At 51.1% G+C, this 27,407-nt stretch overlaps 16 protein-coding genes across 16 annotated transcripts; 5 read left to right on the top strand and 11 right to left on the bottom strand.

Moving 5' to 3' along the window:
* Nucleotides 1-556: 556 nt before the first annotated feature.
* COCCADRAFT_109485 (uncharacterized protein) lies at nt 557-2,581 on the bottom strand (the record flags this gene model as incomplete). The annotated part of the gene is made up of 2 exons (XM_007719199.1): nt 557-1,260; nt 1,318-2,581. The coding sequence occupies 2 exons, from the start codon at nt 2,579-2,581 to the stop codon at nt 557-559; spliced, it is 1,968 nt and encodes a 655-aa protein (XP_007717389.1).
* A 621-nt stretch (nt 2,582-3,202) lies between these two features.
* COCCADRAFT_109471 (glycoside hydrolase family 6 protein) lies at nt 3,203-4,433 on the bottom strand (the record flags this gene model as incomplete). The annotated part of the gene is made up of 2 exons (XM_007719198.1): nt 3,203-3,349; nt 3,411-4,433. The coding sequence occupies 2 exons, from the start codon at nt 4,431-4,433 to the stop codon at nt 3,203-3,205; spliced, it is 1,170 nt and encodes a 389-aa protein (XP_007717388.1).
* A 104-nt stretch (nt 4,434-4,537) lies between these two features.
* On the bottom strand, nt 4,538-4,774 carry COCCADRAFT_109469 (uncharacterized protein; the record flags this gene model as incomplete). Its single annotated transcript, XM_007719197.1, has 1 exon — nt 4,538-4,774. A coding segment is annotated over one exon (237 nt), but the record flags the coding sequence as incomplete, so codon positions are not given.
* Nucleotides 4,775-6,140: 1,366 nt separating this feature from the next.
* On the bottom strand, nt 6,141-7,055 carry COCCADRAFT_30407 (uncharacterized protein; the record flags this gene model as incomplete). The annotated part of the gene is made up of 1 exon (XM_007719196.1): nt 6,141-7,055. The coding sequence occupies one exon, from the start codon at nt 7,053-7,055 to the stop codon at nt 6,141-6,143; it is 915 nt and encodes a 304-aa protein (XP_007717386.1).
* A 603-nt stretch (nt 7,056-7,658) lies between these two features.
* Nucleotides 7,659-9,870, bottom strand: COCCADRAFT_9298 (uncharacterized protein; the record flags this gene model as incomplete). Its single annotated transcript, XM_007719195.1, has 3 exons — nt 7,659-9,614; nt 9,725-9,781; nt 9,844-9,870. The coding sequence occupies 3 exons, from the start codon at nt 9,868-9,870 to the stop codon at nt 7,659-7,661; spliced, it is 2,040 nt and encodes a 679-aa protein (XP_007717385.1).
* A 363-nt stretch (nt 9,871-10,233) lies between these two features.
* Nucleotides 10,234-11,788, top strand: COCCADRAFT_109496 (uncharacterized protein; the record flags this gene model as incomplete). Its single annotated transcript, XM_007719194.1, has 4 exons — nt 10,234-10,491; nt 10,555-10,729; nt 10,791-11,638; nt 11,693-11,788. 4 exons carry the CDS (start codon nt 10,234-10,236, stop codon nt 11,786-11,788), a joined length of 1,377 nt encoding a protein of 458 aa, XP_007717384.1.
* Nucleotides 11,789-12,257: 469 nt separating this feature from the next.
* On the top strand, nt 12,258-12,696 carry COCCADRAFT_109504 (uncharacterized protein; the record flags this gene model as incomplete). Its single annotated transcript, XM_007719193.1, has 3 exons — nt 12,258-12,347; nt 12,451-12,482; nt 12,588-12,696. 3 exons carry the CDS (start codon nt 12,258-12,260, stop codon nt 12,694-12,696), a joined length of 231 nt encoding a protein of 76 aa, XP_007717383.1.
* Nucleotides 12,697-12,897: 201 nt separating this feature from the next.
* Nucleotides 12,898-15,544, bottom strand: COCCADRAFT_109475 (uncharacterized protein; the record flags this gene model as incomplete). The annotated part of the gene is made up of 5 exons (XM_007719192.1): nt 12,898-14,503; nt 14,555-15,021; nt 15,073-15,140; nt 15,266-15,409; nt 15,469-15,544. 5 exons carry the CDS (start codon nt 15,542-15,544, stop codon nt 12,898-12,900), a joined length of 2,361 nt encoding a protein of 786 aa, XP_007717382.1.
* Nucleotides 15,545-15,850: 306 nt separating this feature from the next.
* On the bottom strand, nt 15,851-16,201 carry COCCADRAFT_9295 (uncharacterized protein; the record flags this gene model as incomplete). Its single annotated transcript, XM_007719191.1, has 3 exons — nt 15,851-15,928; nt 15,989-16,103; nt 16,170-16,201. The coding sequence occupies 3 exons, from the start codon at nt 16,199-16,201 to the stop codon at nt 15,851-15,853; spliced, it is 225 nt and encodes a 74-aa protein (XP_007717381.1).
* A 362-nt stretch (nt 16,202-16,563) lies between these two features.
* On the bottom strand, nt 16,564-17,384 carry COCCADRAFT_9294 (uncharacterized protein; the record flags this gene model as incomplete). Its single annotated transcript, XM_007719190.1, has 2 exons — nt 16,564-17,178; nt 17,235-17,384. The coding sequence occupies 2 exons, from the start codon at nt 17,382-17,384 to the stop codon at nt 16,564-16,566; spliced, it is 765 nt and encodes a 254-aa protein (XP_007717380.1).
* A 402-nt stretch (nt 17,385-17,786) lies between these two features.
* COCCADRAFT_9293 (uncharacterized protein) lies at nt 17,787-18,365 on the top strand (the record flags this gene model as incomplete). The annotated part of the gene is made up of 3 exons (XM_007719189.1): nt 17,787-17,822; nt 17,895-18,108; nt 18,232-18,365. 3 exons carry the CDS (start codon nt 17,787-17,789, stop codon nt 18,363-18,365), a joined length of 384 nt encoding a protein of 127 aa, XP_007717379.1.
* A 440-nt stretch (nt 18,366-18,805) lies between these two features.
* On the bottom strand, nt 18,806-19,441 carry COCCADRAFT_109476 (uncharacterized protein; the record flags this gene model as incomplete). Its single annotated transcript, XM_007719188.1, has 3 exons — nt 18,806-18,869; nt 18,923-19,287; nt 19,346-19,441. The coding sequence occupies 3 exons, from the start codon at nt 19,439-19,441 to the stop codon at nt 18,806-18,808; spliced, it is 525 nt and encodes a 174-aa protein (XP_007717378.1).
* Nucleotides 19,442-19,726: 285 nt separating this feature from the next.
* COCCADRAFT_41146 (uncharacterized protein) lies at nt 19,727-20,421 on the top strand (the record flags this gene model as incomplete). Its single annotated transcript, XM_007719187.1, has 2 exons — nt 19,727-20,062; nt 20,146-20,421. 2 exons carry the CDS (start codon nt 19,727-19,729, stop codon nt 20,419-20,421), a joined length of 612 nt encoding a protein of 203 aa, XP_007717377.1.
* Nucleotides 20,422-20,711: 290 nt separating this feature from the next.
* Nucleotides 20,712-22,040, bottom strand: COCCADRAFT_41145 (uncharacterized protein; the record flags this gene model as incomplete). The annotated part of the gene is made up of 1 exon (XM_007719186.1): nt 20,712-22,040. One exon carries the CDS (start codon nt 22,038-22,040, stop codon nt 20,712-20,714), a length of 1,329 nt encoding a protein of 442 aa, XP_007717376.1.
* A 538-nt stretch (nt 22,041-22,578) lies between these two features.
* COCCADRAFT_9289 (uncharacterized protein) lies at nt 22,579-25,563 on the top strand (the record flags this gene model as incomplete). Its single annotated transcript, XM_007719185.1, has 1 exon — nt 22,579-25,563. One exon carries the CDS (start codon nt 22,579-22,581, stop codon nt 25,561-25,563), a length of 2,985 nt encoding a protein of 994 aa, XP_007717375.1.
* A 1,229-nt stretch (nt 25,564-26,792) lies between these two features.
* On the bottom strand, nt 26,793-27,407 carry COCCADRAFT_109477 (uncharacterized protein; the record flags this gene model as incomplete). Its single annotated transcript, XM_007719184.1, has 1 exon — nt 26,793-27,407. A coding segment is annotated over one exon (615 nt), but the record flags the coding sequence as incomplete, so codon positions are not given.

The raw sequence follows: 27,407 nt of genomic DNA, 5'->3' as shown, positions 1-27,407 counted from the left end.
TGTGCATGCACCCCCCCTCCCCCCTTTCACCGGCAAGTGGATCGCCCGCGCGCAGGGCGTACAGGATCGCTCCTACCATGCGTTCGACGGGGCTTTTTTTTTTCATTTGCGTAAGTTTGGGGGAGTGGAAGCGGCTCGAGCTCGGACGGGGAAGGGAAAAAGGGCTCTGGCGTGGCTTGGCTTTTGGCGCTCAGGGAAAGCGTTTTCTGGGGGACTGGGGGATTTTGGGTGTCTAGCTTTTTGTCTTTTAGAGTGATGTAGGAATTCTCTGTGCTGTGTTACATGTCGCTTTGCAAAGAGTTAAGGGCAGAGTATTTCATGTGAGGCACAGTAGCTGGACCTAACCCACTGCAATACATGCAGTACACGAGTGAAAACGAACCAAAAAAATAAAACTTGTTATTGCAACTTGAACATATTCCAAAACGCCCTTGCGATGCTTCCACTTTTGCTTATCCCAAAAACCCCCCTCCAATCCAGCATGATCATCTTCTCCAATGCCTATGCATCTTACTATCCATTCTGAACCTCGATGCTCAGCTCATGCTAACGCACCTCAAATCCAAGCCATCGCAGCAACCAACCCAACAGCAACACCCAACCAACTCACCCCGACCATCCCCGCCGCACCCCTCGCATTCAGCTTCACCACCGCACCGGGGAAACTGCACGTCAACCGATTCGGATCCGCATCCATCTTCCCATACATGACTTCTCTCTGCCGCCCACTCGGACACGCAAACCCCAGCTTTGCCGGACAACTCCGCACAATATCAAAGCAAATGTCCTCACACGGCTTCATTTCCTTGTACGGGCCCGGCTTAATCAGCTCGTCAATCAGCGGATTGCGAGACTGTGTGAAGCCCACATTCTCACGGTACGTATCGTTGAATTGCAGCGCGACTTCGTTGCGTAGCGGGACCGAGCCGTTTGCAAAGGGCGCGTTGATGTTGCGGGGCTGGAGGTAGCTGTCTTTTGCGGTCCAGTCTTCGCAGCGCGGGATGAGTACCATGCACAGCCAGTTTTTGTAGTCGCGCTCGCAATCTTCGCATGTGCGTGCAAGCGAGTACTGCGACTCGGGTTTGGCGTCACAGGCGACTTGGGCGAGTGATTTGGTGAAGTTGGCGTAGTAGTCGCGGGCTTGGTTGTCGTAGATTTCGGCGAGGGCCGTGTCGTTGAATTTGAAGCTTGCGTTCGAGGGGACAGCGTAGGCGACTGAGTCGCAGAACTCGAGGTCGAAGAGGACTTGGCAGGAGTCGTCTGAGTTGCTTTGTTAGCATGGTCTTAGAAATGAGTAGATACGTCGTGATCTCATACCTGCTTTGGTCGTCCAGTTAAAGGCCTGGAAGACTCGTCCACCGCCCCTCGTCATACCCGCACCGGGAATGTACTCAGGCTCCTGGCTTCCTTCAATAACCACGAAACCATTATACGTCGTGGCCCGCTGCAGGCCCCTGACGTGGAACTGGTTCTTTGGGAAATTATCATTCTTGTCTACTCCAAACTTTGTAGTAATCCTGCTATCAATCGTAAAGTTTCGAGTGGTATTCACGTTGAATTGCTCCTTGATTGCACAGTACGACCGCTCCATGCCCGTGATTGGTGTGTACTCGCCCGCTTGGAAAGCGTACATCGAGAAGGGGTTCTGCTGTTTCCACTTGTTCACGGCTTCGGTCGAGTTCGAATCGCCCAGGTCGTACGTGATGAACAGTGCAGACTCGCTGTCTGTATCAATCATGTACAAGAATGGGTCCGATGCGTTGTAGTTGTGATAGGGACCGTCGGTACTTGCAGCAAGCTCAAAGTGCCAGCTCCCAAACCAATCTTCTTCGAGCTTGGGTGCCGAAATGCCAATATATACGTCCGAAGTCGTGTTGAAATCAAAACTGGCATACCCGCTATTGAACAGCCCCGTCGTAAGATTCGTAATTGTGTTATCGGTATTGCTTGGTCCAGGTCTCTTGTTGTCAGGTGAAGTCGACACATACATGACGAGCTGGGGATGGTTTTTGGATGCTTCGGTCGCATTGCCATTAGGCACGGGCTGTTTACAGGTGTTGGCCGTGAGCCATACACGAGTACCGTTAGACTGCCGTTTGCTCAGTCCCTTACTATCCTGCGCCTCTGCCATGTCTCCATGCGACATGTTGTCTGTTCCTCGTGCTTCCAGAGCATCCTCAGAATTTTCATCGACGCGGCTCAAACTCAGCTGGCTTCGCTCCAGCACAAAGTGTATCGTACTCTCAGGATCAATATCCTTCTCCATCTTCTGATTGTTGACCAGTCGGTCCATCTCCTCTACTTGTCGTCCGATCAAGTCTCGGTCAAGGTATCCAAATTCGGGCTCGTAGCCCTCACTTTCTTCTCCATCATGACTAGCATCCCCGATATCCGAAAGGCCATCGCCTACGAGCGCACGTAATATAGGGGCGTCAGAAAGGTCGGTATCAGGTGCGCCGAGGACTTCGGCGCAGGCGAACAAGCGCGGCGTAAAGGATGTCCATAGTGTAAGGCAGGAAACTGCAGCGAAGAGGTATATGAGCAGTCTCAACTGCAGAGTCCAAGGCTTCGGGCGTTGCATTGCCCTCTCCGCTAGGTTATCGATAGGGCAGGGGACGCATGAGGTTTCTGTTCGGCGCAAAAGGCGCGCAGCGACGAAACGAGTGTCGGACGGCTGTGCGCACCGGAAGAAAGCGATTGACACAAACGAAGAGAGGTTTTTAGGAGAGAAGGGCTAAAGAAAGGGAGCAGTGGGGGCGCGGACTGTCAGACGTGATGAGGGACATGCACCGCCCCTCTTGAGGCCAGAGTTGTGGCTGACACCTGCCAAGACATGTGGCTTCCATCATCCAATATCTCCTGAAGCATTGTCTTACGGCACTCACAGCACTCAATTACCAGCATTTTATCTTTCCTCACTAGTGCGCATTGACGCAAAAAGAAGACATCGGGGGTTTTATTTTATTCTAAAACACATAATTTGAAGAGGCACAATTGGAACTAATTCAACATCACCATGTTTACAGAGATACTCATACTAGCTCCAAAAGGTATAATATTTACACGAACTACAACATCAAACGTTGCCTATTCTAGTTCCAAAGCCATATTTATAATCCCGCCAACTCTTCAGTGAATACCACTGGCAGAACATTTTTCCCTTCTAACAATCTACCCAAGCTTCTCTAAAAGAATCAGACGCTTAAGCAAGAGCAGGGTTAGCGTTCTTGAGAAGCATCTCGAAGTAAGCCTGGAACCAGGTTCCGGCCTCGGGAGCGGGCTTGAAAGCGCTGTTCCTGCCGCAGTGGGCATCGTAACGGGCAGCGCTGGTGTCAGAGGTACCGTCAGACTGAATAACATGTTAGCAGTTGCAAAAATCAAGTTAGGGTTTTCATAGATATAGTACGTACCTCGCCACCGGGCTTGACCCAGACGATAGCATCAATGAGGGCATTGCCAGTGTTGGTGGTGGGACGGGTACCGAAGCCAGCACCTGAGACGTTGCACCAGTCACCCCACTCCTGCTGGTTAGTGGGCACCTTTCCGGAGCGGCCCTGGTCGACGATGAAGTGAGCAGGGAAACCCTCGTTCTTGAGGAGAGGAGCCAGAGCGTTGATGTAGCGCTCCTCGTCACAGTTCTTGTTTCCTTGGGTGATAGATGGGCACGAGGAGATGCGGAGAGCGTTGTAGTTGCTGACGTTGGTGACGATACCACGGACACCACGAGGAGAACCAGCAGCCTTGTAGACCTCTGCGAAGAGCTTCGCGGTGGGGCCAATGTTGGCGTCCCAGCCGAGCCAACCAGCGTGGCCACCGTCCATGTACATGTCGACGTTGTTGAAGTTGAGTGTCTTGAGGGCGTAGGCAGTGAGCTCCTTGTAGTATGGGGCGGCACGTGAGCACTTCTGTACACCCATGTTGGTGACCATGTTGGCAAGCGAATCGGGCTCAATGGCAAGGTTGATCTTGACGTCGGGGTACTTCTTGATGATGGCGGCAATCTTGTCAATGTACTGGGTCTTGTACTTCTCGACGCCACCGTCGTCAATCTTGAGTTCACCGTTGGAGGCCAGAGCGGCGCAGTCACGGTCGGGAAGGTCGTAGACGACGAAAGTACCCATGAGGTTTGCGCCAGCAGCGTTCTTGGCCTTGATGTCGGCGAGGTAGGTGTCCATGAGAGGAACCTTGGCCATGGTGTCCATCCACACGAATGATCCGACCTTGGCCACGGCGGTAGCAGCAGGCTTCAGCGAGGCTGGAAGCGAGGGCATGGCCAGGGTGTGAACTTCAGACGAGTAGTATGGGTTGGCATAGAAGTTCTTGCCAGCGAAAGGGTTGCCAGAGGGCGCAGCGGTTGGAGTAGGCGTGGCCTGGGGCAGGGCCTGAGCCAGGCCGGCTGCGAGCGCAGTGGTGAGAAAGACGTTGGAAAGCATCTTTGAGAACCAAGAAGGAATGTGGTGAGTTGCGTAGAGAAAGACAAACAGTGAAGTTCTCGAGCCTTATTTGTATGCTGGCTGTCGACCCTTTGGGCTGGCGGCTATGAAGTCTTCATCAATCTCCAAATTGCTTCAGCCGGTGCCAATGTCCGTAATGCCGTAGTCGAGCTCCATTGACTGGCTTCTCCAAACCGATATTCGGCCACATGATGGGGAAAAAGCGGTACCTGAGCCCCCGCATCTTCTCGAAACATGCACCGAAGACGCCACCTCATGACTGTCAAAGTCCCCACATTTGATGAAGGTGCATCGTCGACGCTGCTTCTTGGACGGATACTAGGCTATGTACTCCGGCCGCCGAGCAAGTAGTCTTGTCTCCTGTAAGTACGCTATGCCTGAAGGGAACATAGTCGGCGGATGATATTGGGGTAGGCCTTGGAATTGGGCTTGACATATGCTTGGCCGAACGCATGACTAGATACGAGTGGGTGACAAGAATCCCCAAGCGCTAGGCGACTTTGACTTCATCTATGGCCCTTCTTTGTGTGTTCTCAGAGGACTGTTGATCAACCAGCTAGATACTGGGCGCCGATGTTCTGTGCCGCATCCTCGCGTCGGCTGTTAAGTGGTGATTGCTTCTCGGCTCCTTCATGCCACTAGCGCGCCTTGGGATACCCACACGGCGTTGTTTAACATGACCTCGTCTTTTTGAATGACATTGTTCATCGTAGCTTTCCTTTTTTTGTTATCTCTTGAGGTTGATTTTTGGCCGCCACTAGGTCCTGCAAGCGAATACCTATAACCAGGTTGCATATATGAACTGATAGTGCTCGACTGGGTTGTGAGAGCACATTTCCCGGTCCCCCTCCGGCAGGTTAATCTATTCTTCTGCGCCATGTAAATTGCTGGCGCTCGACTACCGAACCAGATGACGTTGCGCTCACTGTTCAGGCAAACAAGCTGGGGCTACCTAGCCTTAAAAGAGAATAGACTTTATGTAGTTCGTCGCAAGGCCAGTATCTGCCCTTGCGGGTGGGATTTGGGAGTGGGAGGTATAACGAACGAGGTAGTCTGGGGTACTTCACGCCACCGGCCAACGGTATTCACTGTCTACATCCGGTTGTTTGCATCTGCAGACTTGGCGCAATCGCTCATTTCCTTCTCGACTCCACTGCCAGCTGTCCCAGAACCGCTGAGCCTTTACCCAAGATTAAAGCATCAACTCTTGCAATCATAGTCATCTATCTTGGACATGAGGTATGGTACATGGTACATTGTAACTATAGAACGCACATAGTGTTGCGGCCCTTACCGTGGTTACATGGCTTATGCACGCAAGATATGCGCAAGTCCATTTCCGAACTCAAAATACCCGGTTATTGCAAGCATCCCAACCTGGCTTCCCGGTGTCCCCCGCGCCGCACTTCGCATCGTCCCTTTTCTAGTTCTTGTTCCTAGCCAATACTACGGCTCTAATAACATTCTCAGAGTACCTCGACTGTATACTGGAACCGCCGATCACAATCACGTGCAAGAATACTCTTGGAACTGCATGCTACATGTCGCATTCCAGCATCACTGTTCCGACTTATCCTATTATCCACATACTCAGACAACATCCAAGACTTTTTCATGTCTCTTACAATTTGCCAAAGTAAGGCCTAGCGAATCCCAAGTCCCATAAGCACGCTGCCTCTCTGTCATTCACATGACACTCTTGTCACCCTGGGCCCCAAAATACCATACTACACACCCAACCTTCACCTCCTTTTTCTCAACCAATCCCAACTTCCCTGCTCTCTCCAACCCCTCCCTCACCTCCCTATCCCGCATATCCCCATCCGTAACTCTAACACCCATAGCCTTCCTCCCCCTATTACACCTCCGCGAGAAAAGCAGTATAGCATCTGAGATTTGCTCTGCTACATCTTCTGAAGATGTCGTTCCAAGCTGTTTATTACGAAACGGTAGATGTTCGTGGAGCAATTTCTTCTTCTTCTTAACCTTGACCTCGGGGACGAACAAAGTGTTCTCGGACGATGTAGAGCAGATACTGCTTTTTCTTTGGATTTCATCTGCGGCGGACTTGTCGGCGTCGTAGCCGTAGTCAATGTCGTCGGTGTGGTTGTCGCTGACGACGAAACCATCGAGTTCGTAGGATTCGTTGCTGGATGCGTAGGTACTGTTGGAGCTTGTACTACGCTTGTGTCGTGTGGCGCGTGTTAGGGAGGGTGTGTGAGGAGGGGGAAAGGGGGTACATTGGTCATCTTGTGTGGCGAGTTCGATGTCGCTGTCCGGGTATTCGGATGATGATGATGATGATGATGATGATGTAGAGTCAGCAGTTGAGTCAATTATGAATGGGAGTGCGGGTGGTTGAGAGCGACGGGAGTTGTTGGGTTTAACAAAGGTTGCGATGTTAAATGGTGCAGTAATGGTGTTGGTGTGAATTTTTGCGCGAGCTGGTGAGCTATCGGATTGAGTGCGAGATGCATATCTCTGCCATGTGGCCCTTTTTGCTAGACGCGCTGATCTTCGCACGAGCTGGCTTTCTTGATTGGAGACGGTGCTGGAGCTATGTTCGCGGCGAAGGGAGGTTTTGGTAATGCGAGGAGACATGGTTAGTCACGCAGACGTACTTTCCTAAGACAAAATGAGATATCGAGTTCTGCAGTTGATGTATCAGAATACTTTTTCATGACTACGGAAATCACAGTAACATAATCGAGGATTTAATTTCAACAATGCTAAAAGGGACTTGTCACAAGAACATGTCGAGATCCTGATGGTCATGCACAAGCTCATTGTATACTCAAGAACAAAGAAATCTTTTTGGTTATGACAACAGCACCTTTGAACAAAAAATCACTTTTGAATGATTGGTCCCAGGTAATGACATGACGATAAATAGTTCGAAGCGTATTTGTAGTGTATTGAATGTACATAATGCCCATGTCTTAACAGAAAACACAATCAATTACTGCCAGTCTTCCTTTTGTAGCTCTCATAGCTCTCGCAAATCTTACAATGAAATCGTCGAAAGAGATTATAACGCCGCCCAGATGCTAGGGGGTATCGTTTCATACCAGTAGCTTTTTTGATGATGCGCTGAATACTGAATCCAGACGGAAAAATGTTTCCATAGAACGCCGGATTGATAAATGCTCTCGCACAAATTTTGGGGCCGAAGCCGGTCACGTAGACAAATGCAAGATGATAGCCCTATGCGGAAATCAATGGGCCATGGAAGTCGCGCAAAGTGGCCACTAGATCATCCTCACGGAAGAGCTGCAAGAGTAATTTTTCTTGCACTTCCTTCCATTTTCTGAGTGCATCCAGCTCGCCTTTGCTCAGCCACTTCTCTTCATTTCCCACAACATCGGAACGTTCCGCTTTGGTAAGGAGGAATTGTACTTTCTCTCGTTCGTAGGCTATGCGCTGAAGGATGCGCACCATTCCCTTGTATGTGTCGTGGAGCAGTTTCTCGCGAGCGCGCTGTCGGTCATACCAGACCAGGTGGAGAGAGTGTTTGGCTTCTCGTCTGTCGACCTTGGGGATCTCCTGAGTCTGAACAATGCCTTGAACTGTAAGGTCATTGACGATGCCGCGAATGTCATTGGCGGACATCATCATGACATTGCAGATTGCACGTTCGTCAAGTCTACCCTTCTTCCGCAGGGCCCGGATGAGTTTTACGCCTATCGTGCCTTTTCTTGCTGAGATAGTGTTTTCAACTTCATTCTGTATCATTTGTCTCGCAATCTCGTCGAACTCAATGTGCCATTGTGAGAATCCGGCGCGCGAATGCCAAGTGACAAAGTGAAACGGGTCTTCTGCCAGCATTTGTATGTGTTTGTCTACGACTTTTGTCTTCTCTTCCATATTGAGCTTCGCAGGATCCGTTGGTGCCGTCCAGATGTTGGTTCGGTTGACGTGCCCCTTCCGAGTGATTTGCACAGCCGCATTAGGGTCAAGACCTTCAAAGATATCCAGGTCCTGCTCTCGACTGAGCTTTACTGCAACGTCACGCGCAGTGATGAGAAAACGAGGGTCGATGTTGTTTTCTGTAGATGGTTCAACATTAGCCAAGTGCGGCTCAGGCCATTCCTCCCAGCAACGAGGCGTCTTCGATTCCAGCATGCGCAACATGGTCTGGTATACACGTGCAGTGACTGATCCCAAACGTTGTTGTACCAGATGGACTAGTTGCTGTGTTCGCATTGCAACAGCAATCTTCTCAGGATTGACGCGGATAACAATGTCGTCATCCGATGATGGTACAGCCCAACCGTTCGCTCCGTTAGTCTTCACTCTTTTGTTAGATCCATTGGTTTGCCGCGCAAACTTTGGAACGTTCAGCCACTCGTCGCGCATTGCACGCTTGCGGGCCAGGGTGCCTCTGTTGACTATATCTTTATCTTTGGTTCCAGTAGGTGTGATGCCTGCATTGTCTTGTTCAATGGACTCTTGGTAGAGCATGTCGTGCATGTCTCCAGGGGAGAGATACTGGGTTTCCGTAACAGTCCTGACCCATCCGTTTTCGATCAAGGTTTGGATGAGCTCGTATAGCTCGTCAATGGAAGTGATATCACTATCATCTTGCTCTTGACCAGGCTCCTTCGGTGTGCCGTTCTGTGACACCCCGTCGACCTTGGAAGCCTTGTGTACGCCGTTGGTTTTTCCGTTGCCGTTTGCCAGCGTTGCCGGGTCTGGCTTTACATCCTCCAATTCAGAGGGAACCCCATTTGTAGCACCATTTGTCTTTGCGTGACCGTTTACATGAGCACCGTTGGTGCGCTTTCGCTTGGAGCCAGCGCCGTTTGCAGCGCCATCGTCTGACTCATCATCACTGTCTATCTCGGGTGGGAAGTATGCTTCTTTCAAATCGGTGATGCGTGTGTGGCCGAGGGCGAGCAGGTTGGACATAACATTGGCAGCCTTTTTGCCAAAGCGATCTTCGACCAGCTTCGTGACCTTGCCAAAGCGGACGATTGCGTACGAGTTTTGCCAGTCGATTTCGTAGTAGGTCAAGGGCGCATCGCTACCGGAGTGGAAGATAAGGTGCTGCTGGAGGAGAATGACGAGGCCATATTTGATTTGCCGGGCGTTTAGGTAGGAAGCGCGGGCGATGGAGGCGAGGCTCTGTCGTCCATGGCGCGCGAGCACTGAGTATACTCGCTGTGAGTAGTTAGAAAAGGTGACTCGAATGCGCCTGTCGCATGACTGGAGCAGAATTTCTCGTCATGCAGGGCAGCTTGCGCAAATAATTTTTTCGTTGTCAAACGTACAGATGCAAGTTCGCCATAGATGTCCTCGACAAGGAGAGTGCAGAGATCCGCGAGTATCTGGAGCAGTGTTGGTCATGAATCATGTGGTGGAAGCGCATGGCGGCGGGCGCGCAGCTTACCGGAGTCTCGCGCTGGTTGTAAGACATGTCTGGGCCTAGATATTTGCCAGATATCTAGGAGGGGGCAGTGCTACCGGGGAGACATTGGTGGGGGATTAGAGGCCAAAGGGTGGAGGAGAGAGGCGGAAGCTGTGTGTAGAGCAGAGTGAATGGTTGCAATGGGAGAATGGAAAAGCGCAAGCCGACTTTCTCGAAATGGAGACGGGTGGGGTGGCTGCTCTCTGGCACCCGCACCGGCCAATGGCGAGGGGAGCGAAGGCACTTACTGGCCTTGGCGCTCTACGAACTTTGTGATGTCGACCCTCTGCATCCACCTCACCCCAAGACGTATCTCCATCCATTGCCGCCTCCCACCCCATCCACAGCCCTCCGCCCGGCGCCCTCTACACGATGCTCTCCCGAACGACCGCCTGCCGGGGCGCGCAGCGTGCAGCCCGCCAGCAGGCCGTCCGCCCGGCCCAGCGCCGTGGACTCGCTGCCCCAGCTTCAGGCTCCTTCCAGTACCAGTCCGGCGAGGCCAAGGGCGTCAAGTATGCCAGCAGAGACTTTGCCGGCCCTACGACGACTCTGGCTCTCGTATCCAAGGCTGGTACCCGCTTCCAGCCATTGCCTGGCCTGACCGAGGGCCTGGCCAACTTCGCTTTCCGGGTACGCCATTGAACATGCATCATCGCACTCATACAGCCCGGCTGACGCTCAATTGATCTACAGGGCACCGAGAGGCGCTCAACACTGCGCATTGTCCGCGAATCCGAGCTTCTAGGCGCCTCATTGAACGCCCATCACTCGCGCGAGAACCTGGTCCTCGAGGCAAAGTTCCTCCGCGATGACCTGCCATACTTTATCGAGCTCCTCGGCGAGGTCGCCAGCTCCACCAAGTACCTGCGTATGCCGAGCGCCCCAGTGGGGAAATGAGACGACAATGAGCCCCAGCTAACATGATGCAGCCCACGTCTACAATGAGGAGGTCCTTCCCTTGATTCACTTCGCCCACAAGCGCTTCCTCGCCAGCGTCACAGATATGGCCACCCAGTCTGCCCACGGCCTCGCTTTTCACCGTGGCCTCGGTACCCCAACTGCCTCCGCTTCGCCCACCCCGTACACCAAGTACCTCGACGCCGAGACCATTGAGTACTACTCCAAGATTGCCTACGCCAAGCCCAACTTCGCCGTTGTCGCTAACGGTGCCGACCACGGCCAGTTCTCCAAGTGGGTTGGCGAGTTCTTCGACAACGTTCCCAGCTCCGCTGCCCAGGAGTCAAGCATTGGTGCCGAACAGAGCAAGTACTACGGTGGTGAGGAGCGTATTGCCCACGATGGCGGCAACGCCATGGTCATTGCTTTCCCTGGTTCCAGCTCCATCACCGGCAAGTTCTACAAGCCCGAAATCGCTGTTCTCAGCTCTCTGCTCGGTGGTCAATCAGCCATCAAGTGGTCGGCAGGTTTCACCAAGCTCGGACAGGCCGCCGCACCAGGTGCCAAGGTCACGACCACCAGCGCCATCTACTCCGACGCCGGTCTCCTCTACACCACCATCACCGGTTCCGCCAAGGCTGTCGCACAAACCGCCCAGGCTTCCGTTGATGCCATCAAGAAGATCGCCGCTGGTGAGATCTCAAGCGAGGAGGTCTCCAAGGCAAAGGCCGCCGCCAAGTTCAAGGAGCTCGAGAACGGCCAGGATATCCGCGCTGGTCTTGAGCTTACTGGCAACGGTCTGATCCACAACACTCAACCATACCAAATTGACGAGGTTGCCAAGAAGATTGATGGTGTCTCAGAAGAGACTCTCAAGAAGGTAAGTCCATTCTCGTTTCTGGGATCTATGCAATATGCTAACAAATGGATACAGGCCGCCAAGGAACTACTTGAGTCCACCGCTTCAGTATCAGCTGTTGGTGATCTTTTCCAACTACCATATGCTGAAGACCTTGGCCTCAAAGCGTAAATACAACAATCTTGTAGTGAAGTTTAGAGGGAGAATCTCGTTTGGCCGGGGCTTGTGTAACATTATCTTGTGATAGTCCCGATAGATGCATCTCATATGAGAGTTCTTTTGTTCAGTTGGGTTGTTTGAAACCAATTGCCGCGTTAGTATGTGAGATAGTTATCATTTTGAGATCAATTGGTGAATGCACTACGTACGTATATGGGCTATGACGCAGGTCGTGGATCACATCAGACCAAACTGTAGCTCTCACGTGCCCGCGCGTCAGCCTTGGCATGTCATTGACCAGTGTCTAACGCCAACACCCAAACACGTCCCCCGGCCATACACGCCCACCAAAGAGTCAAGACATCACAACCCACAGAGTCACTTTACATAATACCACATTGACATCTACCACTACTTATTAGAAAAAAAGTCAAAGACGCGCAACACAAAGAAAAAAGTGGAAATCACATCTCCCTACACCATGGCACCTACCCTCTACCCCCGCGGCACAGTCAAGAAAATAGTAAAAGCGCATTCGAACAGGCCGCTCAGCAAGAATGTTGATATTCTCGTACGTTCTAATTCACCCTTCCCCCTTTTCCGTATACACCGAAGGTGAACATTGAACAAGGGGGGAAAAGGACAGAGGAGATGTAGCTAACCTGTGGGGTTAGATCTATTTGAACTATGTGCTGTTTATGCAAGAGTGAGTCATTTCTTTCCCATTTCCTTTTTTTCCCTAGGGATTTGTATGGATATCTTGATAGTGGTGGTGGATTGGAAGAAGGGACGCTGACTGAGTACTGTGTAGATTGATTAATGAGGCGAGTATCAAGAGTAAGCAGCGTGGGGAGAGGGGCGTCTCGGCGAGGAGTGTAAAGAGGGTTAGTGAGGATGTGTTGAGGAAGTATAAGGGGTAAAGGGGTATGAGATAGTGATGCGTGAGGGGGAAAGGAAAGGCAAATGGGTTAAAGGTGTTTTTAGGCGCATGATTTGATATGATACCCGGGTTCGTAGTTTCACACGTATGATGAACAGGGAAATCGATTATATATCCTATCTACAACAGATGCGAACACTGGATCTTTTACGCATCCGCATACTCGAACCAAACATATACCTCACTCCTTGACAACCTTTGGTACAACCCACCCATCCGCATATCTCTTCCCTGCCCCCGCCTCTGAAATCTCAACCTTGATACCCGATACGTTCACCCCCTTCTCCGCAACCCACTCCTTAATCTCCGTAACCACCAAACCCAACGCCACACAACTCGCCACTGCATTCTGCACCTCTCCATCCCAACTACTCTCCACACCCTCCGCTTTCGCCGCCTGCACGCCAATCCGCTTGTACTCTGCAAACGCCGCTTTCGCCGTCCTAAGTTGTCCATCAATCTCGCTCCACAGCGCCGAGTTCAAGTGCGCTACGTGTTCAGCGAACTCAGGAGAAGGCGAAGCCACATCGCCATATAGCTGAGTGTGCGCTTTGAAGTCATCAAAGTCCGGGACCTCGGGGGGCTGAAGCCCTAGAAACGGTTTCATGCGGACTTCGTAGCGCAGTTTCTCGGTAGAAAAGGGACGGCTGGGGATAGGTAGGAGATGCAAATACAATAGTACAATGTAGAAGCGTGCTAAAGCTAGACTGAAGGAAGCGGTTGCTTCCGCTTCGGCGATTAGACTGGCGACATACGGCTCCGCGTCGTCTACTTGCTGCTTCTCTTGCATTTTTCCTTGGCGGAGGAGGTTGAATTTGTGGGTGGTATAGTGCGTTTGGACTCTACGCAGCAGCTCTTTTCTGCGCGTGGTAATGAGAGAGAGGAAGAGGTACATTCCTGCGTATTCGTCTGGGAGGTAGATTTCCTGCTCGAAGCCAAGTAGGATCATTTTTTCGATGATCCAGAGCTTCTTGTGGTATGCCCATGTCGAGAGAGAGAATTCCATGACAGCGTCGGATACACCCATTTCGTTGGCTGCAGCGGAGATTTCACTGTCGGTTACACTTGCCTCGGATTGCAGCATATCCCAGTGGCCAATAACGTGCCTCAACATGCGCCGGACTCGACACCGGTTCTGGACCAAGGCAACCCAGAGGTCGAGGTAGGCTTGGTCTGCGCGCTCTACAAAATCGTCCATGATAAGGGCCAGCTGGAGGCGTGGTGGCTTGGGGAGAAGTGGGTTGCGTGGTGGTGAGAGAGTCCAGTTGCCGGGGTCTAGAATGGGAGAGGCGGGCAAAACGAGAGTTTTTACGTCCCCAAGCGACAACGACATTGCTGGATTGTACATTTCTGGATGGTGCACAATATTTGATAGATATGATCTGGAATATGTGAGGGTTGGTGGCGAACGGGACGAGAAGTGCCAGAGGAATGATTGGTATTCGAGCGGATCAAGCTTGATGGAGATCAACCGAGTGGCTTCGTGGCAAGCGGACGCCATATTCTCTAGCTTTCCTAACGCATCTTTGAAATCTAGTTCAACAATAGGCCGTGGAGGAACGGTAGAGGCAAGCCGCCGTTGCATTTTCGGACTGAAAGCACCAGGTACTGTCTGGCCAAGTTGATGAGTAGTCCTTAGCGTGTCAATAATCTCGAGTACCGGCGGCCAAGAGTAGGGCATTCCCTCAACCGCAAGATCCACGTCAAAAGCCTGAAGCAAATCTGTCCGTAATTCTAGTCTCGATAGAACGGCTTTTCGAAGAGCGTCGTTGATATCAAGATCGGGACTGCCGATTGTAAGCTTGCCGCAAATAGTCTGTAAAGACGAAAGTACTTACTCCTCTATTATGTCAACGGCAGCATCCAACTCTCTCAAAAAAGCATCCATTGGCGTGCTCACGAACAATACTCGGTTATACGTGTGTGTACAAAAATCCTCCTCTTCATAGTAGTCTCTACCAGTGACCTTCGCTATCACAAGGTCACATCCCTTGATCAAACCTAAGCAATACGCCCTTAGTACGTCTAGTAATGGTCCAGGTTTTCTTTCGTTGGGAATTTCGCCACGGTAGAATTGCGCTTGCTCCAGTGCCTTGACTTCTGGCCATAGTAGCTTGTCAATGTAGACGGATGTAAAGAGTGTCTGTGACAAAGGATAGCCTGTGTGCCATGCCATTTCGTAGCACAACAGTTGGTCCATGATGCCGATAAGTTCCTCTGGTAGAAGGGGTGTTAGTGTATCATAGTCGTCTTCTAGAGTCTCTCCGGGTTGGAGGAATCCACTATCCATCTTGGGATCCATGATCTGTTGATCCGGATCAGTAAGAAGCCAACTTCAGTTGCAAGAGTCGGCTACCTCGATTGCCCCAATAGACTCAAAGAGCGTAAAGTAGTCATCTTTAACTAGTTGACCGACTTCCAGAGCTATTTCATCTGTCAGCTACCGTCTGATTCCGTATATGTAGTGATACTTGGGTCATCGCGGGCGGCAGGCGGCTTCACGGCACAGCCCCGCCATGCCCCTCCAATGTTCACATCGGTCGACTTACCATTACACGCTCGTGTAAACTTCTCGGTCACATCATGAATCTTCGGCCGTGTCCCGCCCACCGAATGTTTCGACTGTCTCAGGGGCAAGTCAGTGGGAGTAGTCGGCTGAAAGACAGGCGCGGGCTCTTGCGCATGCGACAGATCTGAGCATGACATTAGTGAGGTGCATAGTTGCAGCACGACCAGATCGCTCTCAGTATACCGGCAATGTCGGGATTATTATTTACGTCCAGATTCTGCGCAGGGGCTGTGCTGTGGCTATTAGACGCATCTGCCATGTTGTGAGGTGGAGTCGTTTTCCAGGGCGGGAAGATTGTGACAGCCGAGTTGCAGGTGCAGCACCTAAGACAAGCCCTGATGACCGGCACTGGTGGTCACTAAGGCAATTCCCAAAACAACTGTCTACGAGCACAGAAAAAGTATTGTGAGAGACCGGGAGAGCTATTTAGTTCAGTTTTGTCATGAATTGACCTAAATCCTCCCCGTACGGCTTGATAGTACAGAGTATACGTCCATCCTCCCCCAGCTCCTCTCCGCATTCCATATCACCCTATCGTGCCCTTGTCGTCTCCTCCTGAATTGATTTACGAAGACTTGGCGGCATCGGCCTGTGCCTGGAGTGCGGCAGCGTTGAGGTCCTTTACCTCGCCCTGCTTGCCATTCTGCCCAATTCATTAGTTCCTGCCTAGCCTGCCTCCCCTCAACTTCAGGTATGCACTCACTTCCCACTTCGCAAACTTGAGTTCGCTCTCGCCCCTTCGCTCAGCAGCAATGCGCTTGTCATCCTTGAGCGAGCGACGTACGACGCGCGATGCGACGGCAATGTAGCGGTTGTAGCTGCTCAAGAGTCAATGGCGGTTCCAATGGCAGAAATGCAGCGACTGCAGGGTCGGGAAGGCGTACGTGAGACCGGCGGCTTTCCACGCGAATGCCATTGTGATGGTTGGATGTGGTTTCGTGGCTATGAACGGGTTTTGCGGGTTGCGGATGCAGTTGGCAAAGGTTGAGCTGCAGCGAGATTTCGCGGATGCGGCTCGGAGCTTGGAACATCACGTGAACAATCACCGACAGCTCTCAAGCAGCCATATCACCACCATTCCGCGCACTCATTCAGTTTTCGGCAAAACAACAGTACTCTGAAATGGTCTTGGAGTCATGTTCATTATATTTTCATAGACTGCCTGCTGGTAAAAGCGCAGCCGTGTCGTGATCTACAGTAACCCCTCGTCAAGGAGCACTCCTGGTCCTACGCCTGAGACCTATGATGCTTGTAGTGAACCGTGAGAAACTAAGCCTCCTACAGCTCCATAGCCTCGCCGCCCTCCGCGTCATCGCCGCCTTCTCTGTTCTCGAACGTAGCGTCTAGCCACTCAGCAAGATCCTGGCCCTCGTAAAGCGCAAAGTTCTCGCCAATGCCACCAATACCGACGCTGGTGTTGTCGACTGTTAGCTCCTTGTCCTGTGATAGCGACTCCTTCAGTGATCTCAGAGCGTGCTTGATCAACTCCTCCCTGCTGGCGCCTTCGAACTCATCCAGATGCCTCTCGAGGTATGTCCTTGCCATCTGACTCCTGGCTCCAATACCGCATGCGATCATCTCCTGTGTGACACCACTGGGCTGGAATTCAAACAGGTGAGGTCCCTTTGCGTCTACACCTGCAATCAACAACCCAACACCGTAAGGTCTCCGTCCATACTGCTGCGTGTTGGTTTGTGCACGGTCTGCAATACGCGAAGTGATTTCAGAGAGAGGAATGGCGCGGTCGTACGTGAGGCGGGATGCGAGTGATTGCTGTTTCATAAAGTTGGAGAGAACGCGGGCATCGGAGGCGAGACCAGCAAGGGCGACACCAAAGTGGGAATCCACGGGGATGATCTTCTTCTGGTATGAAGAGAGCTCCTCGGCATTTCGCTGTATGGCGTGTTAGCTATATTTGTCGACATCAAACCAGCAATGGAGGCGTCTACCTTGATTGCTGCAAGTACTGCGTGTGTCTTGCTGACAATGCCTACAACAACTGAACCCTGCTTGACAGCCTCTTGTGCATACTCGACCTGAAAGATACGACCCTGTGGCGAGAAGGTGACCGAGTCGTTGTCGTAGTTGTTTCTGAACATGATGAAGGTGGGATTTGTGGGGTTGTTAGAGCCAAAAACGGGTTGATTGGTTTCACGGTAGCAAGACCTTGGCTAGGACAATGACTGGTGTGCACGCGGCGAGGTGCTGTCACCAGGAGATTGCGTTGCGGCGGAGTAGGGCAATGTGTAGTGGTTGTGATGGTGTTGCTGGAGGTTCCCGCAGCCGTCGTTGACGACGAGCTCCAGAAGCTCCGATGCTTGGCAGGTAGGCAGCACCCTAGCGCGCAACCTCACCAGCAGGCGTCTGGACCACACGCAACAAGACCAACCACACCGCAGCTCTCACATCTTCGCCGGAACGGGGATTGATATCACAGGAATCAGGCGTCTATTCGTTAACGACTACTATATTGTATCTGCGGCATCAAGCACGATTTCAGCATGGCCGGCATCAAGACCATCATCGGACTGTCCTTCGTACGTCAAGCTGGCGCATCCTTGCGCGTTCCCTGATCGCATGTCGTCAAATGCTAATGGAATACACGATAGGTCCTCGCGATAGGCTTTCTTCTCGTCATTCTCTCCGCCGCGCTCTTCCACAACTACCTCACGCTCCTCGTTGTTGCGACCTACGTAATCGCACCCCTACCCAACTGGCTTTGCAGCAGAGCAGCGAACCATGATGACTTTATGGAGAGTTCTGGAAACGGTGTGGTCGACTTTGGAAGGTTCTTGACCGGCTTCTTCGTGGTCATGGGTATCGGTAAGTGCTCTCCTGGAATATGCGTTCGGTATGCGCCTCGGGCGGTTGCGTGCTTGCACTCTCAAGAGAAAGCGCAAAGGACCTGTGGAAACTTGAATCGAACCCAAGACTGACTCACACCAGCGCTCCCAACGCTCCTGTGGCATTCGGCTGAAATCGCAGGAGGTGCCGCAGCCATGTCTATCTTCGGCGGTCTGTTGATTTACGCGACCATCATCAGCTTCACGCTGTTCTTCCAGGAGCAAGAGGACTTCTGACTAGCCGGCGGAACTCAGCAATGAGGGACCGCATACATACTATCCCCAAGCGCATGGCTTGGCGCCTCGAAAAGAAGTCGAGACACTTTGGTAATGAAGGCTACATGCCTGGATGGATGGACTGTTGCTACTGCATATTTCTGTTACCTGTACAGTTTTTATGAGCGTTCTTGTACGAGTATGTTGGACATAATGCATTGGTTGAACCAAAAGAACTACAACGAGAATGTAAATGCAAACTCCTTGATCAACCGGATATGAAACATGACAAAGGCTATTGAATCAATGGAAACTAGCATCTCAAGCATATTCGTACATTGCGATCATTGTCGCTCCGCTCAGCGCCTCAACATAAAGTATCCTGCGTAACACAACCATCCCTCAATCCGGATGACGTCGGACAAGCTATACCCAACAGACTTCAACTTCACGTCGCACTCTTACAACGCCAGGTTGTACGTGTACTCATCCTCCATGTTCTGTGCAACCCAAAGCACCGCGGAACTGTGACATGTTAGCAAGCATGCTCGCGCATTCCTTCGAGACTGTGTACTCACCTCAGCATAACCAGCGCATTGGCAACAACATTGCCAACGCCCATCCACAGGGTTGGCCATGTGTGCTCTGGCACAACAAACTTCATAACCATAACCACCACACTTCCCGCCAATCCGCCGGCCAGCAGCGCGAAGCCCAGGAACAGCACTAGCCTAGCCTTCCACGCGACACCGTTTCCAGAGTAAGAGAAGCTATCAGCAGAGAGTCGCGACTTGTCAATGCTGTTGATGACTAGCATGCCGAGGGCGCTGCAAATGCCCGGGACCCAGTCGACGAAAGTGATATGGACGCGTGGGTCGGAGCCGTTCATGGCCGACTTGGACCATACCGATATGTCGATGAGGGTATAGAAACCGAGAGCGAACTGCAAGGCGATATCAGTATATGCATCAGTACTGTTGGCTATATGGAGTAGTTCGCACCAGAGCTCCTGCAATGTAGACGCCTGCGGTCCTTGTGTTTGCGCTGTTCAGCCATGCGGGCTTCGGGAAGCGGAAAAGGCGATTTGAACCCTCCATGATGACTTGAGACCTCCGTATGCGACTATGAGATAAATGTGGGTGCGGGCGTTGGGAAGAGTCGTTGAGCAGCGAGGCAGGGCGTGATGATGCTGGGGAAGCTGTCGCTGCGGATGCGCCTGCTGGGGTCGCGCGCCTGTTGCCTTGGCACTTGACGTTCCCCATCGGCAGCTCCAAAACGCCGATCTGCCCAAAAAAAGTCCCCAGCGCTGCCGTTTATTCATTCCACTTCACAGAACTTTTCTAAGCACTACTCTTACCGGCCCGTTTCCTGCTTTCGCCAAGATGGGCGCAACCAAACCGGCTTCCAAAGGCAAAGGCGCCAAAGGAAAATCTGGCGGCAGCTCCAGTAAATCCTCAAAATCGAAATCGAAATCGAAACCTACTGGAAGTGCGCCAGAGGGCATATCGAAGCGCAAGCAAAAGTCGTTGTCGTTGGCTAAACCAGGTGGCGAGCAAAAGACCAAATCAATCGTAACAAGAGATGGCAAAAAGAAAAAGAGGGTGTATACAGAGAAAGAACTGGACATCCCAGCGCTCAACGGCATCATCCCCGCTGGCATTGCGAAGCCAAAAGGCGTCAAGAAGGGAAAGAAGTTTGTGGATGATCCGGCTAGCATGGTATGGAACTTCTTGTCCCCCTAATTTCTCTTTCGCAAGTTGTACCTTAGATGCCAATCTTACTAATCATGCTACTGTTGCAGATGGCCATCATGTCCGTTGTCAACGCCGAGAAAGAAGGGCACCTCGAGTCCAAGATTGCCAAAGCGCGCCAGTTGGAGGAGATTCGTGAAGCCAAGAGGAAAGAAGCCGAGGCGAGAAAAGAAGACAAGGAGGCCAAATTTGAGGAGAGGAAACAGGATCTCAAGAAGAAGAAGAGGAAGAGGCACAGCGAGCCGAGTGCAAAGAGTGATGAGGGAGACAAGATCAAGGAAAAGGACAGGAAGTTCAAGCAAAAGAAGAGGGTTAGCTTCGGCTGAAGCAGTGCGAGAACATGAGGCGAACACAGTATATATGGAGTTTTGAGTTTTATGTGGAGCATAAGGGCGAGAGGGAAAGAAAAACTGAGGAGAGCGCTAATTTTCACTACAAGAAGAGCTGTTTTCGAAAGCATCATGCGCAAAGAACGTATGAGCAAAAGTAGCATGAGAAAAAAAGTCGATCAGACAAAGGGCTAAGTCTATACGCGGTCTACGAAATCTAGAGCAAGTCTATGATACCCAAATACCATTCAATGAAAATCACTACCACCACCGCCCTCTACTCGCTCCTACGCCTCAGGTAATATCAGCCTTCGATGGTTTGGATCAAAGATTGGATATTTCTTTCCTTGTAACCCGCCCATATTCACGCCCTCGTTTCCCTCACCCACGCTTTTGGATGCCTCAAAGTCAACCTCTTCATTTATCTTGGTCAAGAACTTGGACGTTGCAACGGCAAACCATCTTCCGCCGCCCAACATGAAACTTCCCAAATGGCCGCCCCAGTCCGTCGTGCAAAGTAGCACATTGGGATTCTGCTTCACCTCCTGATATGGCAAGCCGGCCTTGCTAGAAATTGGGTCGTCTTCGGCGTTGATACCAAGGAACGGGATGCGAACCGCAAGCAGTGCGTCCACGCTTTGCGAATCACGATAGTATGCGCCCTCTGTCGGATATCCCCATGTTGGACACTGAACCTGGCGGTCGAATTCATGCAGGAATCTACTGCGCAATACGGCGTCAACGTCGAGACCAGGATTCTTGGATATCTGCTCGCGATGCTGATTGAAAAGGCCTAGGAGATTTTTACCCATAGTGCGCGAATAGACATGGAGACCAAGATATGTACGCTGCAATTCTGTGTTGCAGACTTCGAGGTTCCAGGGGTTGCTGCAGGCAACGGCTGCACGTAGGAGGCACTTGTCGCCTTCTTCGCCGCAGTAGTTGGTTAGGATATTGGCGCCTAGACTGAATCCAACGCCGTATAGGGGTCGGTTGGGGAACAGGTTACGCAGCTCGATGATGGTTTGCCGGACATCCCATGTTGCGCGGGCGTTGAAGAGCTGGGGCGTGGTGATTTTAGAGAGAGCACAGCCTCGTCCATTTACTACGCAGGCAGCCCAACCGGATGCGATGAGCGGTGCGAGGGTTTCGCGGAGGTAGACTTCGTGAGATCCGCCACTGAGACCGTGAAGGGCTACCAGCATGGGTTTTGAATCTGAGCTTGCAATGCCTTCCCATTCTTCCTTGGTAAAGTTGGTGGTGCGAGCTGGAAGCGGTTCATCCTTTTCTTCTGGCGTTCTTTCCGGTGGATTTGGGCTGCCCTCAGATAGATCTACTGCGAAGTCGACGGCAAAGGTACCCGGGTAGACAGAATGGTTTGAGTTGAAGATTTGCCTCTTATAGTAAACTGGTGGGCCTGGGTCTTTGACAGCCGTGTACATGGTTTGTAGGTGGCCGTTGAAGAGGAAAGGGTTCAGGCGACATGGCGGAATTGAGGAGGCAGCGACTTCTTCTAATGTGGTCTTCGATCCAGTCTTTGTTGTTAGAGTTGCAGGAGATTGGTGGGATGTGTAGGTGGTTTTGCTGTGGCCTAGCAGCCACGATAAGTTGAACATGGTGGCTTTTGCTGGGAATGCAGTGTGCTGGAAACGAGATAACAAAAAAGCTTCTTTCTCTTCTTGTAATTCAATTCTCCTTTCACATGTGTCGTCCGGAATGCCTCGGGATGTGAACAAATATGGGGCTGGAGAATCCTTTCCTATATGCTAACTCTTTGTCAAGGCACGCCGATTGTCTGGATGTGTAGGTATCTCGCCTATGATGCGTATAAAACTGTGGAACCTTTAACTTTTACGGCTAGACGAGGAGCAAGAGAACAATCAAATCCATTTCAGACCCAGGACGAAATAAATCTATAGCGCTGGACACGTTTGAAAAGAGCCTCGGCTTGTGAGCCCACTAGACCGTATCAAGTGATGCTACAAGCGCGCGTCTATCTGCCAATCGCGCTCCAGTAGCCTGGCGCGTTCGCGACTTCCCGTCCTTCGCGATTGCCCATGTCACTCATGTCTTGACATCCTCACCCCCGCTTTCGCCCACCATGCAACGCTTTCGCATTGAATAATCGTGATCCTTTTTCGCTACAGTCTTCTAATGGACCCCCGGTACAACTGGCCGCCGCAAGGCTATCCGAACGGCCAGTATAACCCGTATGCGCCGCCGCCTCCACAACAGCAGCAACCGCCGCCCAACGGCTACCAGCAACAACATGGCTACCCACAATATCCTCCAATGCATATGCAGATGCCCATGCAACAGGGCTATTCACAGTCACAGCCAGCGCCATATCAGGTTCCGCCACAGCCCGTCATGCCCCGGCCCTCGAATCAGCAGTACCAGCAATACCAGCAGATGCCGCCGCAAATGCAACAACCACAACATATGCAGCAGCATTCAAGGCAGAACTCACAGCAGTATATTCAGCAGAGCCCTCAGCAACGCCCGCAACAACCGCAGCAGCATATGCAGCAGCCTATGCAACGACTTCCCCAGCAATCTCCCCAACAGCCTCCACGACAACCTACTCAACAACCTAACCAGCAGCCTGTACAGCGACCTCCTCAGCAACCTGTCCAGCAACCTGTCCAACAACCCGCCCAGCGACCTCCCCAGCAGCCACAATATCGATCACAGCCACAGGTAGTAATTCCAGCGAGGACAGCCAACTATGGGTCTCCTATGCAAATGCAACCCCCGCGAATACGGCATGTGCAGGTGCCAGTGCAACGTACAAGCAGTGTGGGAATTCCTCATACAGATGGCTCGGTTGATCAGCAACATCGATATAGCGCACAACAGCCGCAGGTCATGCCTGTCGCGAAGCCAGTCCAGCAGTCATCGTCGCAACAAGAGAATGGACCTAGACCCCAGCCCCGACCCGCGAACACGCCGACACAGAACCAGAACCTGCAGCGAGCGCCCCTTCAACCACAGACTACTCCTCAACAGCAGCGTGTACTACCCCCTACCCAGACGCCGACCAGCCAATATGCAAGTCCAGGTACACAACCGCCTTCGTCCAAACCGAAAATGCACCCTCAGGTCGTCATACCTCGAGCCTCTTCGTCCCACCAGCTTACACCAACGAAGCGTGCACATGTTCCTCAAAAGGCCCTTCCTGCTGAACTCTCCGATCTGCTTCTTACGGCAGCTGACGAATACATTGCTGCCGCACGGGGTATGGGATCACTTTTGGGGAGTCAAAGAAAGGAAGCTGATGTCAGACAATACTACAAACTTATATCTACTGCTATGGGGTGTATGGATACTGTGTTGAGGGATTTTAATATGCCACCTAGGGATGAAGCAAAGTTACGCCTAAGATATGCAAGTCTTATGATAGAAGAGACGGACATTGAGGCTACGGATATTTCAAGTCGCATTGAAGAGATTCTTTCCAAGCAAATATCACTGTGTGGCAGACATAGATTACAGGATTTGAAGTTTGCTGCCCTCCATCTCCAAGCGCGGTACCAGTTCAAGACGAACCATCGAGCCGGGTTGAAGTCCTTAGACAAACCAATATCTGAAGCAGAGACTTTTCAACATATTGCTTGGGTATACGCATTGCGCTTCCTCAAGGTGACACTGGCATTGCAAATACCAGGTCGTGTGGAAATAGTCATGGTCCTACAGCAATTGCACGCGATACAGGGCCATGCGGAGCGACGTGGAGATCGTGCCATATATGTGGCGTGTTGTGCGCTTGAAGCGATGGTCCATCTGCGGTCTGGCGCCGCAGATCGGCTTGAGCAAGTTCAACGCGCTATTGCAGCAGCGCGGAGTTTACAACTCCAGGTGTCAGCTAAAGATCTGGGCTCTTTCGGCACTCTGATTGATGTCATTGATATTGCTAGTGGCATCCAGACTGGCCGACCAGACACACAGAAAGCAACGTCCCTTCTCGAAGCTATATTGGGCAAGAAAGATGAAAAGGGGGGTTCCGAAACCGGAGTCTTTACTGTTCTCATTGAGCGAAGCTATGGTGGTAACCTGACGTTCGACACAGGTGGCGTGTTCAGGAAGAACGCTGAGAGAAAAGATGAACTCGTTTTTGCTTGGCTTCCACAGGAGGATCTCAAAGCACTATGCTTTCACATCTGTGCTCTGGAGCATCATGTGCATGAGAAGGGCTTGATATACATGAAGGAAGCTCGCCAACGGTTTAGGGAATCCGCGAAGCGTCGAAACCTCATGGGCATACCGCCTTCTCTTACATTCGCTCGGATTGAGTGGAACATGATGTTGGAATGGTATTCGATGTTCTCCATCGGACTCATGGCTTGCTCTCGGGACGACCACGCAACGGCTGAAGATGTTCTTAGTGGACTGAAGAAGCGAATCGCTCTGCCTCCATACAACAGTCAGGGAGCCTTTACCCGCACCCTTGCATACCTTTCATCTGTCAACGATCAGGTCAATGGCAATCTTGAATCTGCAATAACAACTTCTTCTGGAGAAGTTCTTGCAATACCGGAGAAAGGTCACGCGGTTCCAGCTCGAGCTGATATAGCAGTCATGGCAGCCTTGAACCGCTTACTCATTCTTCGCGATCCTAACCACCCACAACATTTCCAGTCCAGCATGCTGTTAGAGCAACTCAAACCCTTTTGCGAAGATCATCCAAATCAGTACATACGCATGGCTTTCCGTCTCGTCCATGCCTTCCACGGCGAAGCTGCCGCCATCTCTCACCAGAAGAAGACTGTTCAGCAAGCCGTCGGCATAGCTCAAGAGATTTCTCAAAAGACGCAAAACTTCGAGTTTGTAGCCATGACAATGTGCTACTTTGTCGCACGCTTCTTCGCTGATACAGTGGGCGAGAAGAGTATCCAAGCTATCCGTGCAGCGAGATCACAGGCAATCAAAGGTCGGAAGCCCCTGTGGATGGCTGTTGCAGCTGGTCTTTGTATCAATACATACCGGCGCAATGGGCTTATGGATGAAGCGGCCAAGGCTACGAGGGAGTTTGAAGCCGTGAGACCGCAGTTACCACTTATACTCAAAGGTGAAGGCGATTTAGATGCTGATGGCGAAGACGATATTGATGCGGATGGTGACATCGATATTGTGGGTTAGAAGGGGTGATTCTATTTTCCTGTTCACAGTTTCTTCTATCTTCTTCCAACTCAGTGTATGGAAGCTTTTCTGTTCTTGCATTCCTCTGGCGTTATATGGGGGGACTTGTGTTATGTAATCTGGTTCACGATACCATGTGTGTGGGGTTTCAAATCGGGCGCTTTGTCTACAAGTAATGTTTTCCTCAAGCGAAGCAATGGTGTCTGTGTATTAAATACAGTTTTCCTTTTTTGGTTACAGTACTCTTGCACTCTTGACACCTGCCTTCGATGATGCTTTCATCGGCGATGATATCAATATCTGGAATTTCTAACAGTCACTTGTGCCAAGTGGCTCATCGATTATTATACTTATTCAAGGAAATCCTACTGCCGAATATACAGTGTTAGATGAACCGTTTAAGGCTGCACTTCTGGCTATTCTTAGTAGTAATACAATGTGGTTTATCGGCTGAACGTGTTCACGCACTGGCCATATTCGTTATTGGATGAACCATTATCATTGATTAATTACAGTATGTTTCCTAATCTCATGTCTATGCCACACCGCAATGCCATCGAACAAATACCGTCTTTACGAAGTCGTTTAGGTCGTACAGAAATTCGGGGGCACGCCACTGTCTCCTATCTACCAAGCAATGCTGTCGTAGTTTTAGTTATCACGGTGTATTTCTATCTGTGAAGTACTCAAGAGCTTTACTGTTAATGTGTCTTGTTAAGATTAAAACTATCTACTTACATATGTTTCTTTGTATTTCTCATGCATCTAGTTTCGACCACCCTTATATATTTTAGAGGCACATAGTAATCCGTGGATTGTCTGTGACATATTGTATACAAGTAATTTATCGTCAATGAAGTCAATGGAATTAAGCAGCTGAAAGGCAAAAACAACAAGGAGTTATCTAAGTCTCTTCTAGAAGATCCTTTCTTATCTTACCAAACACAATCTCACTGAAATCTTCCATTGGAATTTGTTGCAGTAATGTGTTCATAGTCCTCACTTAATTATCGTGCAGAATCTTTAACTGTATACAAAATCATTACTAGAGACCACTATTGCACGGGATACAACAATTACACCAAAAAGCTAAGGTTTGATCTGTATGACGATATTATTGTTATGGAATTAACTAGATATATACAGCTGTTGGCACCTCGTCACTGTCGGAACACGTTAAACCGACTCCTTCTGTCCCCTTTCAGCCATGAAATTGAAAGTCACTACATCTAGATGTCACAATCCCTCTCAGAGAGCGAAATGTAATCCAGTGGGACCACTGGCGAGTTCCTATTGTAGACGGTATTGTAGAGGAAGCAGTCTCTTTGACTGGCGAGGATGACAAACGTGCATTGGGACTGGGATCGACAGATCGCAAGGCAGGAAGCATCACTGTCTGCGGTTTGGACACTGTAGGCTGAGGATCCGTCCTGACCGCTGGCGTAGCCCTTTTGATGGCACACGAGAGACTGAGGAGTGGGTTCAGGAGTAGGAGTAGGAGTAGGAGTAGGAGTAGGAGTAGGAGTGGGAGTAGGTGTGACAACCGGCTCGAAGCAAGACCTTTCATATAGTAGAACTCGGTTGGTGACGGTAAATTGAGTGACCTCAGACAACGGAATGGTGAAGATATAGCAGGTCGTCTGCGAGTATAAGAAGAAGAACCTGCAACTGGGATTCGCGAGACAGGACTCAGAACACGCGGAAATGCTGGATCCAGGAGTCGTACTCTGCAGACCCCTGGGTGACGTTGGGTATTTCTGAGCTCCACAGTTTCCAGAAGGAGGCTCAGGAGTAGGCTCGGGAGTAGGCTCAGGAGTAGGCTCGGGGGTCGGTTCTGGAGTTGG

The sequence above is a fragment of the Bipolaris zeicola genome, assembly GCF_000523435.1.
Source record: "Bipolaris zeicola 26-R-13 unplaced genomic scaffold scaffold_287, whole genome shotgun sequence".
In the NCBI taxonomy this organism is placed as follows: domain Eukaryota; kingdom Fungi; phylum Ascomycota; class Dothideomycetes; order Pleosporales; family Pleosporaceae; genus Bipolaris; species Bipolaris zeicola.
This window is presented reverse-complemented; position numbering and strand designations above follow the sequence as displayed.